The following is a 21,263-nucleotide window of genomic DNA, read 5'->3' on the forward strand; positions in this document are numbered from 1 at the left end:
TTCTCAGAGGTTGTCAGGTCAGAACCATCCTGGCCAATGCCATGCAGATGCCCCTGCCAGCCTCCCCCTAGGAAGTGTCACAACCTCACAATCTCTGAGGATGCCTGCCATAGATGCAGGCGAAACATTAGGAAAGAATGCTTCTGGAACATGGCCATACAGCCTGGAAAACTTACAGCAACCCAATATTAAAGATCCTTTAAAACACGACAAGAAACCTTGAAGAAAGGAATCCTAGAATGACAAGAATCTTCCCATTATTGGACTCATTGTGCACAAAATGCATATGTTGTTGTTTTGAACAGGAAATAGCATTTTGGTGCAGGAATTAATATTTCTGCAATGAAATATTATTTCCTATGCAGGAAATGCTGCTTCTTACACAAATCAGCCATGCACAAATTTTGTACAGATTAATCCTGAACTGTGAATAACATTTGAAACTGATGTGGTTTTTGAAGACCTTCTTGCAATGAGGAAAAAATTGGAAAACTTGAAATTGCTCATTGTTTTTTCCCCTTCAAGAATTATTTATTTATTTATTTGCTGCATTTATATACTGCTTTTCTCACCCTGGGGGGACTCAAAGTGGTTTACAACATAATAATGGCAAAATTCAATGCCAAAAATACATGTGAAAACATAACAAACAGATCAAATCATAAACAATAAACTTAACAATATCATGTGTACTTATAGAACAACTCAAAATAACATTAGAAATTTTAATATATAAATCAAACATTTATAAATCAAACACAAAGAAGAAACATATTGAAGAATAGCATTACTTTTTGTATTATTGATGTAATTATGAATTCTGTTGAGATTGTAAAGGAGAATGTGAGTCTGTCTATCTGAACACTAAAGCGGAACTGACAGTATGAGGTTATAATCTATGTCAATGATCCTGATCTTATAAGCAGATGTAGCAAGTAGAGTTTATGGGAAAAGAAATATCATTGTCTATATCTGGATCTAAAAAACAAAAAATATTATAGCAAGACCCAAAGACCATGCACAGATACCCCTGTACTTCATAGAAACAAAATAGCCCTCTATGGAGGAATGGCCCAAAATTTAAGGGCTAATAGTTTAAATTGACAATCTGTGACAATCCAAATGGCTTCACAAACATTTTCTTACCGCTGCATTTTAGATTACTGACCTCAGTTAACTCTTGGCATACACACATATCCTGTTTGTGCATCTTCCTTTTTGTTTTCATAAAAATACAAAGACATTTTACTGCTTAGAGTTATTTCAGGAAATCCATGTCATAACTGGAGGAAAAAATCATTTGTCTAAACATGTATCTTCTGTTAAGCATCTACAAAAATACTTCTGTTAACAAATAAGCAGACGAGAACAAAATTGGAACATAATGTACGAAGTTGCTACATCAGCGTTAGTCTTCTCATCTAGTCATTTACAAATATCTAGCATATTTGAGATCAATGTAACCTGATCTCATAGGTTGGGGCCTATGAGATCAAGTTACATTGATCTCATATATGCATCTGGCTTGTTTCAGCCAGCTGGAATAGTTGCAACAACTTCCAGATGTGAGTTGCAAGCCAATGGCTCACTAGTAAACTGGTGCTGGCTGATAGCTGCTACTGCTGCTCTTTGGTTCCAGTCACATGTTCTTATTTACACACCAGGCCTTGTAGTATCTCTGTATATCTGTGGTTTCTGTAGCAAATTTGCCTGTGTGGATCAAAAAAAGAGTTATGCCATGGATTAATACGACTTTTAAATGTTTGCCAAAATTAATTTGTGTACCTCTGCATAAATCCGGCATTGGTAGTTGGACTGCAAAGTAGATCTGAGCACCAGGAATGTATTTGCTCATGCAGCTTCCCATTCAGTTGCAGCAATTCTCAACCTGGGGTCACCAGATGTTTTTGGCCTTCAACTCCCAGAAATCCTAACAGCTGATAAACTAACTCGAATTTCTGGGAGTTGTAGGCCAAAAACATCTGGGGACCCCAGGTTGAGAACCACTGAGTTAGGGTATGCTTGGGCATCCACTTCCCAAGTGGGGTTAGCACCAAAAACATAGGTATAGCTCATCATACCAAAATCCCTTTAACAAAAAATAATTCCAAATTATGAAATTTTATCCAAGCTCCAAATTGCTCTCTAACTTGTTAAACTGACTTACATTTTTAATACCACTTTTTATGTTATGTACTTATTTAAAAGGTTTACACCATATATTGTTTTAACTGTATTTTGTTTCCATCTTCAAGGTACTTTGATTTACGTAATAGGGAGAAAGGTGGGATGTAACTTAAATAAAGAAAATGTCATAATAAAAATAGTCATAATATAGGGGTAGAAATCATGCAACCCTGCAGAAGTTGTTAAGTTTTGGCCCCTTCTATACAGCTGTATAAAATCCAGATTATCTGCTTTAAAGTGAATTATCTGGCAATGTAGACTCAGATAATCCAGTTCAAAACAAATAATAGGGATTATCTGCCTTGATATTCTGGATTATATGGCAGTGTAGAAGGGCCCTGTGACACTAATCTATCAGAAACAAAAGGAAGGAATGAAGAGTATTTTCTTCTTATCCTTGCCACAGAGGGATGAATTTGCTCCTCTCCTAAAAGGCAATGCAACCTCTCCCCTTGATCCTTGTCATGGTTATCTCATTACTGGAGGACTGACAGCCTTTTTAAAAACACCAATTTCTTGCCTTTACTTTCTGTCATGATAGATAACTTTCCACTAAATAGGTTTGTGATTTTGAATTTTGCTTTTGTTTCTTTACAGCTTCCTCATAGTGCTGGTCTGCCTTATATTCAGTGTGCTTTCCACGATTGATCAATATGCAACTCTCGCCACAGGGACATTATTTTGGATGGTATGAGTATGAATATTTATTTAATGTAGATGTAGATGTAATTCATATGTGTATTTCCTTGAGAGATTAATCTTATTTTTTTTAATTTCTTCTGATTTGCTAACATATTCAAGCAGTATAACATGAAATTTCATTTCAATATTTGTTATTGTGAAAGGTTGTTCAATGAAGAATGATGCCATTATAAATTAGTTTGTTAAGTTTGGAGGTTAATATAAACATCTGTATGTATAACTTTATTGTGTGCCTTCCAAGTTATTTCTGATTTATGGTAATCCTAAAATTATTCTATCATGAGGTTTTCACAGCAGAATTGATCCACAGAAGGTTTGCCTTTATTTTCCTCTGAGGCCCCTTCTACACTGTCATGTAAAATCTACATTTTCTGCTTTGAACTTGATTATATGGCAGTGTAGACTCATATAATCCAGTTCAAAGCAGATTTGATAATCTGGATTATATTGCAGTGTAAGAAGGGACCACAATGACTGTGCCCAAGGGTTCTGAATGGGTTTCCATTACTGAGTAGGGATTCAACCCAGAGTCTCCCACTGTCCTAATCCAGCACTCAAACCACTATTTATTTATTTATTTATTACATGCATTTATACCCCGCCCTTCTCCCCGAGGGGACTCAGAGCGGCTTACATTCTGCCACGAGGGCCAGCAACAAATATACTATAAAAACAAAACAATTAAAACATGATAAAAACATGATAAAAACATGATAAAAAGTATACAAAAATTAAAACGCTGCAAAGCAGCGATATTGCACCATCCTCAGTCATTCACTACTGCTACAATTACAGATTTGCGACCCAATTACAACAGCCACACTATACCACACTGGCTCTCAAATCAGTAACTAGCTTGGCTAGTGGCTAGTAACTTTTGGAGTTTCCTGAAGATAATGAAGATTTTTGAAAATACCTTGGATATAAAACAAACAAGGTTAAACTTTTTAAAAAATTAAGGGGAGAAATAATAACATTCACTACTTTATCTCTTTTAATCAGTGAGATTTTTAAGTGTTTAATTACGCACAGTTCTGTAGCCATGAAGCTTCATAAAGATGACTTGCTAATCTTTGTTTTCTCCATACCTCACAACCTCTGAGGATGCCTGCCATAGATGTGGGCGAAACGTCAGGAGAGAATGCTTCTGGAACATGGCCACACAGCCCGAAAGACATACAACAACCCTGTGATCCCGGCCATGAAAGCCTTCGACAACACAATCTTTGTTTTCCTTCCAGTTCTGAGACTGACTAGAGGCTGTAGGATCAGTTTAATTCCACTAGGTGGTGATGCTAGAAGGATTTTGGCTCTCAGTTCTCTGCTGGGAATTATTCAACATAAACTAATACTGAAGCCAAACTATGACTGGATCATCATGCCACAGGGTATATGTACACTTGGCATGTTTAAGATATTGGTGTAAGGGAGTTTTGGCCATGACTCATAAAAGGAATGAAGCTTATTTGTATAAAAATTGTTTCTGAGAGTTCAGTATTTAAATGATTGAAAAAGTAAATTCACAGATGTTTTCCCCCCTGTGAAATTATATATTTTTTCTTTTATTTTCACAAGCAAGTTTTTCATGGTGCCAGGACACAGCAGAATGTTGTTATCTCAGCACGATCTAAGAAAATCCAAGCGCATGATCCAAGTGGATTAAACAGTTTTATACACAGAGGGATATTCAGAGTGCCTGAAAAAGCTATTTTCTCTCGGGAATCTCATTTTATTGTCAGTTTTGGACCTAGAATTATAAGGGTACATTTTTGCAAGGAATATATAATATATGTGCAATATCACATGTGGTGTATTTTCTTCCCTTCAACCTTAATCCTTACTCATACTGGAACAAATAATAATAATAATCTCAGGTTAAAAAGTATGCACATGTCCTTGGAGATTTACCTTTTTTGGTTGCTTTACTATTAATGTATTTAGGCAGAGGCAGTTGTATGAATTAGATGGATTGAATCTTTGGATTGTTTCTGCTCTATTTCATATTATTGGCCAGCTATATAGTTAATAGGGAGGGAAATAATTGTGATAGCATACATCTCTCTTCCTATTTTATACATTTTGTTGCTGTTGCTGTTGCTGTTGCTGTTGCTGTTGCTGTTGTTGTTGTTGTTACTACTATATTTTATACCCTGCTTTTATCTCCCCAAGGGGGACTCAAAGTGGCTTGACATGGAAGCATTAGTATGCAATTTTAAATATACAAAAATGCAAACATTAAAATAGAAGTAAACACAAACAGCATTAAATATTCACAGTTAAAATCTATCAAAACAGTTAAAAACCACAGCACCCACCGAGTAGATTTTAAACACCCTCATCTTTAAAAGCTTGTTATTTCATAAAAAGGTGTTATTTCATTTTAAAAACAAACTATTTATTTACTTATTTTTGTTTCTTTTATCTAGAGATAATATTTCATGCAATATTATCTCTAGATTATTTATATGCAAATTACTATAATCCACATATAAATACATTGCTACAAAATATTAAAACAGTAACTTCACAGTCAGTTGTACAAGCCAAAGAAGATGTGTGTAAACAGATTAATTTCCAGAAGGTTTCCAAATTCTCCACATTTTCTCTCCCTGGATCATGATGTGGTGGAGGCAACAAAATAAACCTTTGCTGCTGCCTGCAATTCAACTCTCAATCATGGTGACAGTATATTCCTACACATGTTCTGTCATCCTCTGACCATTTTGTGTCCTGTCTCACTGTGCGGTCCTTTCTGATAATTGAAGAGGGCATCTGAACATCACCTTGCTGAAAGGATGCTCAGGAGTGATTGTGCCAGTGGCCCATTTGACTGTGTCATTCTATACCTTAAGAAGATCCTCAGCAGAACTGCTGATTCTGGCTATTGGAAAATTCTCCAGAGCAACCAGAAATCCATTCAATTCCATATAAATTCAGGGCCAAATCATCTTCACAGGCCTTCTACTTCCTCAGGGAGATTAGATTTCCCCAGAATATTTCTAACCAGTCAAGGGCCTAGCATCCTAATATTCAGTACTGCTCCATTAACCTGAATAAAAACCAAGAGTATATGTCCTGCCTTAGGTCTGAAGCCAGTGACAAACCAAGGCTTCCTCATAATTATAACAGTGCTCATTTACCTGTATAGCAAAATCAGAAACCTGTCTGGCACATTTCTTTGATTGGCCCTGGATTCCATGGAGCTGTTCAGATGCTCTGACCCCCAATAGTGGGATCAAGGTCCAAACTATCCAGTGGAGCTGAAACTGGTTATACCTCACTGGATGGTCACTCTTACTTGGTTTGTTATTTATATTACTGCAGCAGGTGGCTAGAGAGCTCTGAAGAGCTCATGGGTGTCACCAGGTGCTTTTGCACCTGTGCAACCAAGGAGAAGGAGAGAACAATCCCTCTCTTTCTTCTTCGTTAAGTGATGTAAGGAAAGGCACCCCATGATGGTCAGGAGTTCTCCAGAGCTTTCTGGCTAGTTAATGTAGCGACAAAAACAACATGTCCCCAATCCAGCCACTTTTACCTGCAACACAGGTGATGGTGGTACCGGCTTGTGTGGACAGCTGGCCCATTTGGATTAGAGCTGATACAGTTGTCCACACTAACCCCGAAACACAGGATTAGAGTTTTGCTGAAACTCTGGAGCACTTCTTGACATCTTGTGATGTGTGGTAAAACGAGTTTGATATCTGTTTGAACTTGGGGGGTTTGGCCATTGTTGATAGGCCCATGGAGGCTTTGATGGCCTGAGTTGATTCTGTTAAAAAAATTCAGCATGAATGTTTCATCCTGACAGATGCCCGGGATGAAAGTCTTAACTGAGATCACTTCATCTATGTTGATCAAGGAGACAGTTAGTCAGCAGGATAGACAAGACCTTGTGCCCATCCTTTGTCTCTTTGCCCCAGTGCTGTGGGAGAGTCTCCTTGCTCCATCGCCCAGACTCTAATGAGCAATTCCCCCACTCCCAAACTTCTTACCTTGCTGGTGTTGCATTGTGTACCCAAGCTGGACCAAATATATGCCTCAAAGCGTACCCACCCTAGTCTAATTTAGTAACTAAGGTCGTATTACAAATTGGTCTGCTTTTGGACAACAGTGAACTGCACCCACTTAACAACACACATCCCCAACAAAGAATGGAAACCACTGGGTTGGATGGATGAGGACTGGAAAGTGGGAGATAACCCCAAAACTCTGAGGTCTCATCCCACTTAAGTGACATATTTTCCCTATCTTACACCTCACTCCTACATCACAGGGGTGTTTACTTCCTTCATTTCACCCTCCTTCCTACAAAACACATTATGGCTTGCAAGCACTTTCTCACCCAGAACAAAGAACATAAAGAAGTTCAGGTGTGTGAATGCTAGTTGTTTTGGCAACAATCAGGATAAGTGGAAAGAAGGAATGGAAAGAAAGATTTTAGTCCAAAGCACTAAATGCAGGTATATTTGGGGTTGTTTAGCCCCTGAGTATGAAATGCACAGATGCCATGCAGAGAGTGTACCATGTTCTTTTCTGTGTGAGCTTAAACTTGTACAGGAGCCCCAGTGCTGCATGCATTTTAAAAGAAGAAAAATAGGATAATACAGAATATGAGTAAATACAAAGTGAATAAATTAAAAAATGCCACTGGCACTGGCTTTCATAACATACTGTTTTGGAGGGTGAATACGAAATGGCACTATCAGGACAGAATATTGAAGATAAAAAATAATATTATTAATACAGGAAAAAAACATGGGTGATGGGAATATGTGTAATAGCTAAAGTACATCGAATAATGTTTTCTTAAAAGCTGCTTCTCATGTTCCTGTTTTGATTAAGTTACAAGTTGACACACAGTCTTTAGGGGGCAGTGTTGAACTGTATTGTGAAGCAAATACAATTTAGTTTAAATTTACATGGCTGCACAGCAAATTTTCATCACTATTGTATTTTTAAAAAAAGATAAAAGAATTATGATTTTCAACAGTGAAGGAAAAAAATCTCAAGAGTAAATTCACAAAGCATAATGCTTGCATAATCTTTTCACATTTGTAAAAAGAGTTTCTCAATGTTATCGTGCCTTGGTAAGGCTAAGAAAACAGGACATTAGAGAAAGAAAAAAGGAAGACAGCAAATAGTACCTCTATAAAACCCCTGGTGTTTATATGCCTCCTGCAGTGCCCAGGTAATTCTTTCAAAGTTTATTGTAACTATATTTCCCATTTATTCACAGTGAAAATCAACCTGCTTAGAGGAAAAGGCAGTCATATATAGGACAGCTATTTCAGTGAATGTTAGAATAGAATGTTAGAATAGAGTCAAGGAGACAGGTTTAACTCCCTGGTTGTCAACCTGGGCTTCATCTACACTGACTATTTAATGCAGTTTCAAACCATTATTGAAGAAAGTGGTTTCACTGTGTAAATGATTACTTAAAATGGTGCAGGGCTCAAACAAAGCAAAAAAAAAGTAACACCTTTTTAAGATTCATAAAAGATACACATGTCAGTAAAATGTGATATGCCTCAGTTCTTTATCTTAATGAAATTAGTAATGACCTCCCGCTTTAGTCTTTCTATTAAAAGGAAAAGTAAAGGATATTAAGTGAATAAATAAATAAATACATCTAATGGTAAATGTAATACTGTCCATGCTATGGGTGACTCTGGTGACAACCTTCTAATGTGACAGATTGCAATCCAGCACAGACCAGTGGGGACAAATGGCTGTTGCCATTTGCTGGTGGCTTCATGGCATTATTTATATGACATGGATAATCTCACTGTAATGACTGTAAGGGAGCATCTGTGGGCTTCGGCACCTCCCCAAAACATCCACCACCAGGACTAATGTCATTGTTGGCAAACTAAGCCACATGGGTGGAGATTATCTTTTGCTGGGAAATGAAAAAAAGAAAATTCAGTTGGAAGAACAGTTGGTGGTACGTATAGAGAAGGATGATAAGAGGAACTTTTATCTCTGATATCAGGAATGGGAGCATTCTGTGTATTGGAGGCCTGTTTTTGGCTCATTCAGACTCTTGGCAGGTTATATTTGTATGTTGAACAGTTTGCCAGAAGTGACATTTCAAGACACAGAAAGTCTCTTTTGGCCATTTTTGACCACTTTTTCTTGCTGTTTTGGAGTGAGAGCACCTAAACCACATTTCCGGGACTAAAATCTATGTTTGTGTGTTTGTACATGATGTATATGTCAGTGCATACACTGGAATTCATTTTCAAATTTGAAAATACCCCCCCCCCCCCAAATGCCCAAAGCAAACTTCGATTTAGCCATTTTATATAAGGGATACCATTTTATGTTGCCATTGTATAATGGGTATTGAGCAGTCATCGATTTTGGTATCCATAGGAGATCCTGGAACCAAACCTCAGTGGATACCAAGGGGCCCACAATATATACATTCATAGACATTACAAATTTCCGTGTGTATATATATATATTTAAAAACAGTTTGGAATGATATTAATTAAAAAAACACAACTATTTAAAACTTTATTTATGAAGAATTCATAAGTTCAAATATTTTGTTTCTTTTGGAAGGAATCCTGCAAAAAAAAATATTGCTGTTAAATGCTCACATCAGCAAATTTCATGTTGTGCAGTGTATCTGCTTATGTAGATTTCAGATTTGTAATTTTACTTAATAATAAACAAATGAGGCAGGGAGCAAAAGCTGAATTCTGGTGAAAACAGAGCAGAATGGAGCATAGAGGCGGATTTTTAAATTTATCAGGATTAGCATGTAACACTTGCTGTGACAGGTGTTTCCTTTATGTCTTGTCCAAAAAGTCTGGGAAGTAGTTTGTCATTAAGTGCTACATTCAGTGTGTATCTCAATTTCAATATAACTGGAGGGCCCAGGGCTTTGTTAGGTCCTTGTTTTTACATCTGACCTCAGCCAGCTGGGGTCTATTGTCTTAAGAGTAATGTAACAGCTGACATAACATAACGGATATCAAGCTGAAAAGCCAAAGCAGCGTAGTGAACTGATGAAAATGAGAGGAGAAAGGAATTGAGAGGTTGGGGCGGGTATTACAGCATCCTGACTTAAAGTGGAGGGCTGATTTTTTTTGTATTTTCCCTGGGGGAATTAGCCAGGAAATAATGAGATGAGCCTGCTGATGCTCTGTTTGCAATTGATTGCATATGATAGACTACCGGAGGAAGGTTTGGGTTCGCCAGCTGTCATTCGCTGGTGGCTATTCAATTGCTTTAAGTGGCCTTTGGTGCAGAATGGGAGCCTGAAATTGCAGGTGTGGTATAATTGCATTACTGCAGTGGGTAGTGATGGATGGATTTTTAAAAGCCTGTGAAGTGCATATATTTAAACATCTTAATTTCCAAAACATCTACTATGTTATTTTTTTTTAAAAAAAATAAACATAAACTTTAACTTCAATGAATCAATACTATGGCGTCACGAAAGTTGTAGTTTGTGAGACACCATCATTACTTGGCAGAGAAGGTTAAAGACCTTGTAAAATTACAGCTCCCATGATTCCATAGTATTAAGCCATGGAAATTAAAGTGGTGCCAAACTTCCTTAATTATACAGTGTAGATACACCACCTGTGGCTAGAAGCAAGAAAACTACATGAAACGTTTTTAAACCCATCCATTTAAATAAGTTAGAAGAGATGGTTCTCTATTTTCATCTTGGTCTGTCCAAAGCCCCCCCCCCCCCTTAACTCAAAAAATTCTCTTAATTTCCAAGTAGGAAATGTGAGTGTGTGTGTGTTTGAATGAAAAGTTGTTAGCGATGTGGTTGATATTTAATTCATAATATTTAATGACATCATCAGAGCCATCCCTAATTCTCAGATTTTGGCTCCCAAGCCTCAGGGCTGAGGTGATCCTGAGCTAGCACCCTGTTTGGGGTAGCAGTTGCACCAATCCAGAGTAGATATGAGAAACCTCACAAAATTTGAGGGTTCTGGACCACCCATTTTTCTAATCCATGACTTCATTCACGGCCGTTGTGTCACAGCTTTTTTTTATCACCACCGCTGCCTACCTCTCTATAGTTATGCTCACCCAGCACAGCAACAGGCGAGAATGAACAAGCAAGTCAGCTTTGTCATCCTAATCCTTGCCCCACCCCTCACCCCGGTTTGGTGATTTCAGTGAGATGATGGATTTGCTACAAATTTCAGTCAGAACTAAATGTATCCTCTAAATCAGTGCAGCAGCTTAGACAGAACCACTCCCTCACACAAAAATGGAGTGGATTTACTACCCCACTGCTATGGGAACTACTAGCCACTATTGGGCTCATCCACCTGTTTTCTTGACTTTTTAAAATTATTCCTCCCCCCCCCCCCCATTGGATTCCAGAATCAGAAGTTAAGGGAGCTGGATGAAACTTTATAAGGAAAACTTCCCTGGATGTGAGAGAGTGAAATACTTTTACAATTCTACCTTTTGATCCTTTTCTGGAAACATCCTGAGGCTAAACACAGACTAATTCAGGAAAGATGATAGCATCCCATCCCATGTTTCCGGATTTTCAGGAATAGTTGTGTTTGCCACTTAGCAAAATAAGTATCTTTCTTCTTTGTGTTAATGTTATGCATGTAAACATTGATCATAGACTTGCCCAGCTTGTAAGGGTATAGTGGTGCAACATTTTTAGCTATTTCTATATTCTTACAAGCAATGTAAATGTCTATATGTAAGACCTATAACCATTGTAGACTGATTCCCTGCAGCTCTCTCTTACTGTGCATGATATGAAACTTTAAATAAGATGGGCAATTGTATTTATTTTTATTTCCACTAGTATTCTGCTTTTCCTCTTGTATGGCCCTCAGAGCCATCTGTGCCGCTATGCTCTGTTCTAGAGGCTTGGGAATTTTCCAGAGAAAATCTGGATGGAAAATTGTGGTGGGATGGGGGGTCGATGCAAGGGGGAAGAAGAGGAGGGGGAAATCCTGTTGTACCAGTGGGAGTCCTTTCATAGACTGTTGGATGGAACAACATGACATTAATTAGACAAGATGCAATGCTAAAGAGCCTTACACTGAAATCATGTAGCAACATTCTAAAATCCAGCACACACTGAAGACCAAGACTGGGAGCAGTAATGGGTTTTATTAGTACTTTCAAAATTCCAGATGATCAACAACAAGCTCTATAACATGCTTGAAAGACCTTTGTTGGTTACTGGGAGAAGCTGAAGATAATCTGCTATATTTACTATGCCAGTAATGTCACTTCTGGGCAACAGTAAATCATCCCCCACAACAGGCCTGTATAACCTATGGCCCTCCAGTGCTTGGGAATCCAACTCCAGAAGCCCAATCCAGCTTGTCCAATGGTCACGAATTCTAGGAGCATGTGAAAGTACTCCAAATTCATGGAAGAGAAGTGGTGAAAAATTACTTTGCCATTTATTTTCATTCCATATGCAGCCCAGATGTTCCGTATGGTTGCATGTGCCTAGCTGTGACAGCCATGTGATAAACATTCATCCATGCCCATTTCTGAGTTTAATCCCAGCATTTAGGAGCAGAGATAACCCATGATATTAATAAAGGGGGAGTAAAAATAATACTACAATTGAGGAATGAGCTTGTCCACCCCTTTTATTATTATTGTGATTATTATGAACATGGAACAACATGAAATAGTATAACTAAACTTTGTCAGTGTAAGAGAACCATGGTGGCACAATGGGTTAAACCTTTGTGCCGGCTGAACTGATGATTTGAAGGCTGGATTGCTGACCTGAAGGTTGCCGGTTCGAATCTGCAAAACAGGGTGAGCTCCCGTCTTTCAGCTCTACCTTGCGGGGACATGAGAGAAGCCTCCCAGCAGGATGGTAACACATCCGGGCATTCCCTGGTAATGTCTTTGTAGATGGCCAATTCTCTCACACCAGAAGTGACTTGCAGTATGTGCTCCAATTGCTTCTGACACAATTTTTAAAAACTGTAAGAGAGCTAATAAGGCCATCAAAAGAATTTAGAAATTCCCTGCAAATACATCAGTGATTAGTATGTTTTGTTAATGTTGGAAACCCTGTCCTTTTTCTCCTGCTACAGTTAAGGTGTTTCTTGTGTATGTTTGGGCTTTGAAAAATGGCAAAGTGTGATGCTTATCTGTAGGTTATAAATGCTGCTACAAATGCTTACTGATGCTTAGAGGAGTCTTTTGTAATTAAAAACTTTTTTTTTACATATTCTAGTAAGATTTTTCCAGTTCTATGTCGTCTTCTCTCTTCTCTCTGTATTTCTCTCTCAAGGAGAAAAATAATGAAAAAAATTACAAAACACAAGTAATGAAGGAAGTTACTTTTATAAGATTTCAAAAATTATTGGCAAATTGACATTTAACAACATAAAAAGCAATACAGTAATAATGAATTACTTTTTTAAAAAGTAACATGTTCTGTCTGTTGCACATCTCATCCTCACTTCACATGTTTGTTTTTTTCTTGATTTGATGTATTTCCAAATACACACCAGATGGAGTAATATGAAGCAAGTGAGTTACAAGAGTAGAAGGTTGTGCAGTACTAAAGCTTGGTCACTATGGTGCAGAAAGGATATGCTTAGCAGAATCCTGGAATTCTGTAATTCCAGAATTCCCAAAAATATCTCATATTTTACAAGATTTGAAAGTTTCTTTCCATTATCAAGTCTTATATGTGTTTAGAAACAGGGCTGTAGCCAGAAAAAAATTTCGGGAGGGGTTTTGAAAATTTCGGGGGGGGGGGTTGAACCCCCAGCACATACCCCTCCTCGCTACAAACCTGTCAATATCTGCTTGAGATAGTGCCTGGAGGGACTCTTAATGTTTTGCATCTCATAGACTTAGCATGGGGATTTGGTTAACCAGTTAAAATTCATGAGTAAACGAGATTTTTTTTATAACTTGAAAAATTTCGGGGGGGGGTTTGAACCCCTAACCCCCCCCCCTCGCTACAGGCCTGCTTAGAAATAATGTTGGTCTAACCATTAATAATCTTTATTTATAGACCACCCTATCTCCCCGAAGGGACTCAGGGCTGTTTCCAACAATATGGCAACCATTCAATGCCAAAAGAAAAACCATACAAACAGTTTGTGTCGGGACAAGGCACATTAAACAATATAAACAATCGAACAGTAATGTAATAAACAAAATGACGACAAATAAAATAAAGCCTAATAAAATAAAAATAAAAAATAAAATAAGAACAACATAAAATACAGAAACCCTGATAAAATATAGTAAAATAAAATACATAACATCGGAGCTCCATCAGGCGTAGTTCAGTTATCCAATGGCCAGGAGTACTAACCATTAACATATGTAAAGAAAATAATTTGAGAAGCTGTATTTCCTTTTTTTGTTTTTCAATGCTTTTATAATGTAGAATATACTAAGAATAATCCTGTGTCATCTGAAAATAACCCCAATCAAAGGCTTCATTGTGTAAATCATTTTTGCTTCTGCCTATTATTCACATGAAAAGAACATTTAAAGAATCAGTTTTTAGTTCAGTCAATAAAATATTATTAATGTAATCTTTAGTCATATATTCGAGGTTAACAGGTTCAAAACACTGTTGGCTATTTCTCCCCAGATTTATTTATATTTATTTTAGCCTATTGGGCCTTTAAATCACTTCAGGACAATTGGATATTGAACATTACACAATATAATCTCTCTGTCACTTCATATCAGCTAATTTAAGGGTGATGCCACTGCGATCGCGTCCTAGCATCTGGGTCCCCGGCTTGAGTATTGATGCGGTAGGTAAAGACTCCCTTCCTTGAGGGCTTCCTTGCTGTTTTCTTCCCAGCCATTTCCCATCTGTGTGGTGACTGCCCCTTGCCCCAGGGGCTGGGCACCAATACAACTGGTGCTGCCAGCAGGCTTTTGTCCCCCTGGGAAAATATATCTTACAGTATTTCCGTAAACTGTAATATGCCCCTGCATGTTTTGCCACCTCTCAAATATTAAAATAAGAATTTGGGGCTGCAGCATCTGGGATAAAGCACACCGTGAATTATAATCTTGTTCCAAAAATGTTAGAACTGTTTTAGTTTAGATCTCAGCCTTTTAAGTTTCTCTTAAGCTTTCATTTCTTCTCTTACGTGTTTGTTTTAACGAACAAAAGGGCACAATTTTTGTTTGAAAGCTTCATGTCTCAGTGTAGACAGATTGCCAAATTACCTGTAATATATGCACTCTTCTGTTTATAAATAATCTCAGGAAGACTTTAAGAGTTTCTTGGGGGTTTGAAAAATGTTGTCTTTTTAACTGGGTTAATGCTATTTCAGAAGCTGTGGTTCTGTTCCTTTCAAACACAAACTTTATCCTCAAGATGAGGAAACCATGAGCTCTGAAACATAATTTTGGAAGTAGAGAAACATATTGTTGAGAAACTTGCAATTCTGAAGCTAACGGGTGATCTATTAAAGAGGAATGATAACTGACACCCTAACATTTCATTTGTGTTCATTTTTTATTTGCAGCAGATATATAAAATGACTCACGTACCATACAATCCTCTTATGTTTCACATCCTGAGCATTGAAAACAAGTAGTGTCAGAGCTACCCTGTTTCCCCTAAAATAAGACATCCCCAGAAAATAAGACCTAGTAGAGGTTTTGCTGAATTGCTAAATATAAGGCCTTCCCCGGAAGTAAGACCTAGCAAAGTTTTCGTTTGGAAGCATGCCCACCAAAGAGAACACCAGAGCATGCAGGATTGGTAAATGTACGTACAATAGATTGTTGTACATGGAAATAATGGTTGTAACAATAAATTCTTGATAGGATTCACAGTTTGTCTGGTTATGCTGGTTTGTGATGACAACTAATGTACAGTATATAATAAATGCTCATTTTTTTGTTCAACAATAAATCTCCTGAAAATAAGACCTAGCGCATCTTAGGGAGCAAAAATTAATATAAGACACTGTCTTATTTTCAGGGAAACACGGTAAAGTGACAAAATAGTTAAGGGTGAACTAACATATATAAATGGAGCCCCTGGTGGTACATCGGGTTAAACTGCTGAACTGCTGAACTTGCTGATCAAAAGGTCAGCAGTTCAAATCCAGGGAGTGGGGTGAGCTCCCGCTGTTAGCCCCAGCTTCTGCCAACCTAGCAGTTCAAAAACATGCATATGTAAGTAGATCAATAGGTACCACTCCGGCGGAAAGATAACGGCACTCCACTCAGTCATGCCGGCCACATGACCTTGGAGGCGTCTACGTACAATGCCGGCTCTTCAGCTTAAAAATGGAGGTGAGCACCACCCCCCCCAGAATCAGACATGACTAGACTTAATGTCAGGGGAAAACTTTGCCTTTTAACATATATAAGCAAAGCACTTTTATGCCATCTTTCTGTTTGTAGTCATTTTCTTTTAAACCCCACTTCATGGGGCCAGGCTGTGGTGCAGGCTGGTTAGTAGCCAGCTGCAATAAATAACTGACCAAGAGGTCATGAGTTCGAGTTTGAGTCCGGCCCCGGAGTGAGCACCCGACAATTAAAATAAAAAATAGCCCTGCTCGTTGTTGACCTAAGCAACCAAAAGACAGTTGCATCTGTCAAGTAGGAAAATTTAGGGACCACTTATGCGGGGAGTCTAATTTAACACTGGGTGAGGAAGTACTCCATCAAAAAGGACTCATCGTCACAGTGGATGATGAAGCAGCAGCTCCTCCTGTGGCAGGAACCGAGCATACCCTTACAAAGCCAGAAGCTGGGAAGTTAAATAGCCTCTGTGTCTGTCTGTCTGTTGTTTGTTTAATGGCATTGAATGTTTGCCATATATATGTACATTGTGATCCACCCTGAGTCCCCTTTGAGGTGAGAAAGACAGAATATAAATACTGTAAATAAATAAAAAAATAAAAAAATAAAAAAATGGGGATGTGTAAGCTGTGATTTTTCAGATAGGAATGTTTTTCTAGGCTTCACAAATATAAAACAAACATCCCATCTCTGTTCTAGATGCTTTAAATTACTATAGACTGATGTGGCCAAAACAGATAAATGGTTGTAATTATGTGTACAATAAAATGCTGTGAAGGAAGGTGTTTAATGTTTTTCACATACATTATCTCAGCAGTCTCTATAGCATTCTTGTTAGATAAGCAGTGTTGCCAAACTGGATATAGAATGATGCTCCTGTAACTTTCATCCTTAATAGATATTGGAACAGAATGAGATACCGTTCAAATGGGTCATGCAGGACAAAGGTCCCTGTCCTCTCTCACCCTCCAAATGCTAGCTTTCATCCATGGAAATCTCTTTCCAACATGAATAAGGCCAAATTCTTTTGCTTGGCTAACTCAATCACCTTCAGACTGAATATAAGGCGATGAAAGTAATATTAACCTACCTTAAAAGGTGTCAAGGTGACATGTATAGTGGCCTGATTTTTGATCAGTGAAGATAATTGGTTTGGCAATGGTTTCATTGCATACTTGTGTGTGTCTGTGTGTCTGTGTGTGTGTGTGTGTGTGTGTGTGTATATATATATATATATAGATAGATATATACACACACACTCATCTGGGGAGGATGATTGAAGTATAGCAGGATCAAAAGAAGAACCAAGGAAAGGAGGGCTGAGTCTAACAAAAATGTTGAAGCATGAACGCATATTGAATGTAGTTGGTGGTCTGGCCCTTGTTTATAAAAAATAAATCTCATGAAAGATGCACTTATTGCTATTAGTCGGCAATGTATATGTCTAGACTGATGGGTATGTTTTTTTTGTTCAGTAAAAACACTTGAAAACAGTAGTTTCTTCAAGTAACAGTTTTAAAATCATGGTGCAAAAACAAACTTTCTGTTTTAAGTTGATGAAGGAATCTGTTACATTTGTAAAGATCTTTGATTTATGAGACTACTTCAGAGGAGAGAGCAGTTGGTGATTTAGGGGGAAAGAATTTGCTTTTATAAGTTCAGTCCTACATCCTATTTTGTAGTTACTATTCATTTGGGGGTGGGTAACTAATTCTTTGGGGAGTAAGAAGATAGCAGGCCCGGTTCTTTATGGAGGCCCATGAAGCCGCCGCTTCAGGCGCAGCCCTTGCTGGGTGCACTCAAAGCAGTGGCAGTGGTGGTAAGTTGGGGGGGGCGTAATTTGGGGGGGGGAACGCAGCCCTAGGTTTGCTTACATACTAAAAAAATCTAGGACCGCTCCTGGAAGATAGCCATAGTTGTTTAGGGCTTCCACACATCACTTACCTAAGATCGGGTTCTTATCAGGTGTTTAATTAATTTGGAATAAAGCAGAGAAATCCTGCTTTGTTCCAAATTGATTCAGTTTTACCAGAGGCATTATTTGGACACCTCCAATAAAACTCGGTTTTAAGATTTGTCTGTATGGGCCCTGGGTCATAGCAGTTAAAGTGGCTCAGTGCTTTGGATTAATTGTACAGTATAGCTACACCCCAGGAGACTCAAAAGAGCCTAATTCCCTTTGCCTGCCTCTGGGTGCAGGTACACTGATAAGAAGGCATAGTTTGTTGCATAGAAACCACATTGTGGTTACATGAGGTTGCGCACAGCATGGTTCAGAATGGGAAAACCAGTGTTTGTTCGTGTTGTGTGAGCTTCATTGGATCAAGGCGAGAGTGACAGTGTTTGCTAAACTTTATTAACTAAGAAGACATAATGCAGCCTCCCCACCTTTCCCGCCTATTCTCTCTAAGTTCCCTGTGGAGTTAACACTATAACCTCAATCTTCCTTCATCTCCATCATCTGTGGCTTGTTGTTGCAGCTTCAAAGACATTCTGAAGCCTTTGTTGAATTGATCATTAACTCTTCAAAGTTATAATTAGTCATTTGAACTTGAGCTCATTTAATCAGGAGACTAGGAATGAAAATCGTAGCCACAATTGTTTCTGACCCCTCCTCCAGTGACTCATCATAGTAGCAACAGATGAATCAGTGGACTGAAACAAAACATCCAGAGCTTTGAAGGGAAGCACAGAGTCACTAATCTGAAGAATGTCTCTAACTCCCCTCCTCCGTGGAATGAAAATAATGTGAAGAACCTGAATTCAGTAGTGCATTGAGACTAAAGTTTTATGAGTGTAATCCGGCCAAAAATTAATTATCTTTTAGGCATCATTGGTTTCAGTGAGAAAATATTAAGCAAAGTGTGCATCTTCCTGTTGAAATTAAGAGTTTAATTTGGCTTGATGCTTTTTCTTTAGTGACACTTGCCAGAAAAATATAGTGGAATGTTTTATAGAATCAAAATGGTTATGGCAGCTTTGAGTTTCTGGGCGCTGTAGTCCAGAAGTAACTTTTCCCTGAACTCTGGATGGTAGACACACATGTATTAAGGGAGCATTAACAGGTGTAGGGTTTTTTTCATAGTGACTAAAGGGACAGAAGCTGGAAATTGTGATGGAAGAATTTATGAGAGAGCCTGGCAGAAGTTCAGCTTTGGGTGTCCCATTTCTGCCTCACTTTTTCTTCAGTTGGAGTATTTGACGAGACAACAGCTGGTAGCTACTATAGCACGGCTGCAGAGTGGATGAGAAAACTCATTTCTATGGTAACAGCAAAGGCATTGGTTGTGCCTCACCCTGCTCACTCTGGGGACCAGCTAGCTAAAGACATCTGGTCAGTGTAGATAAATCTCAGGGGAAATTAGCTCATTTCATCTGATAGTAACTACAGAAACATTTGGCTCTGCTTAATAGTGTGATAATGAACACGGGAGATAGGAGACTAGCTCAACAGTTCTGAATGTCAAAGGTGATCTGAGCTGAGTTGTTTCTGTAGAGATTTTAGATAAATGCCTCCCTCAACAAACCTTTGCATATATTATTGTAAGTTGAGCATCCTTTATACAAAATGCTTTGGACCAAAAGTGTTTTAGATTTCTGGGTTTTTCCACATATTTTGGAATACATATATTTGCATATACATATATAATGAGATTTTGGAATCCCAGATTGAGATGCTCAACCTGTGCTTGACCATTTGGAAATGGCATATCTGCAATTCATAGAATTCGAATTATAGGAGAATATGTGAAATTACAGTTGGCCACTTAAAATATATATTATTGGACATTTCTCTTTAATCTATTATTGCTGCTTACAAAACATTTGCATTTGTTTCTGAACATTTTTCGTCAGTTATTAACTTTCTGTTTTTATTTATTTACAAAACTTCTCTATCAATAACTGACTGTAAGGATTTGATATCCAATTATGAAGTGAGACTTTAAGGACACATAGATAATTGTTAAGGATGCTATGTGGTCTTTCTGTTTTACAATACAGGGCTATCTGTGTACATGTGACAATACGAGTATGTTTGTACAATGTGGGCCACAATACAAAAGCTTACTACATTTATAAAGTAGATTAAGTGTAAAGTTAGGTTTGATGTGGTGGAAGGTGTTAGGCTAAACAGCATAGATTTCTCAAATGAGTGTGAAAGGGATTTGGGGCCATCTTGGCTTCAATACTCATGTTTATGGAAATATAAAATACTAGCTATATGACGTACAAGAGTTTAGCATGTAGCTCTGAAACAATAAAAAGATTGACCCAAAAGAACATAGAGCAGCATGTATTTTCCATCCCCCTCTTTCTTATTTTCTTTTCTGCAGTTGTGAATCTCAAAGGAACTGAGGCTACTGTACTGGATCACAGAGTTTGTTTGGTAACATTCAAAGAGAAATAAAACATCTCTGTAAGGCTTTTGTTATTCCTTCAGTGGCTGAGTATTTTCTCACATATGTCATTCTAGTGGCACAAGAGTTGAAGTTTAGGATGAACTTACATATGTTGCATTAGTCTCTGAAAACAAGCCCAGAATGTGAATGGAAGGTGAAAGGAACCTGTAGAGATATATTTAGTGATTTGAAAGATAGATTGTTACCCAAACCAAGAAGATTGTGTATATGTGTGAGTGTGGGTACATGCATTCATTGCCAGGCTACCTTTGAAGCAAATCCATCTAGTGTTGTTTCCGGGGGGGAAATGACTAGCTTTTTAGCATTATTCTAAGTCTGGCAAAACTCAATCTTATATGGTGTCTCATTCTCTTCTTATCATATATAAAACTCTTCCTGTTTCCCAGTTCTGAAAATGATACATTTTTCTCATATTCTACATGTCTCCAGTTTAGGATGAATTTTGCAGCATGGCAAATATTTATTAGCTTGCTATTAATTTCTTGGTGTATCTACGAGATACAGACTTTGAAGAGCATTAAACATTTATAACTTTCTAGCCACCAGGAACCATGTTGTATATAGGGATGAAATGTTACCAGCAGGAGGAATGTGACCTTTGGAGACCAGAGAAGTGGTGTCATGTTAATAGAATGTGGTGATGTAATTCTGTGACCTCTGCCAGGCCAGAGG

At 38.0% G+C, this 21,263-nt stretch overlaps 1 protein-coding gene across 2 annotated transcripts in view; it reads left to right on the forward strand.

Annotated features, from left to right (window-relative positions):
- The window catches only part of kcnq1 (potassium voltage-gated channel subfamily Q member 1), a 393,916-nt gene that overhangs the window by 48,688 nt on the left and 323,965 nt on the right, over positions 1-21,263 (forward strand). For both annotated transcript variants that reach the window (XM_008107851.3, XM_008107858.3), the window contains exon 2: positions 2,785-2,875. In XM_008107851.3, coding sequence (XP_008106058.1) covers positions 2,785-2,875 — 91 coding nt within the window. The remainder of the gene's footprint in view (positions 1-2,784; positions 2,876-21,263) is intronic.

The sequence above is a fragment of the Anolis carolinensis genome, chromosome 1 (assembly GCF_035594765.1).
Source record: "Anolis carolinensis isolate JA03-04 chromosome 1, rAnoCar3.1.pri, whole genome shotgun sequence".
NCBI lineage: Eukaryota > Metazoa > Chordata > Lepidosauria > Squamata > Dactyloidae > Anolis > Anolis carolinensis.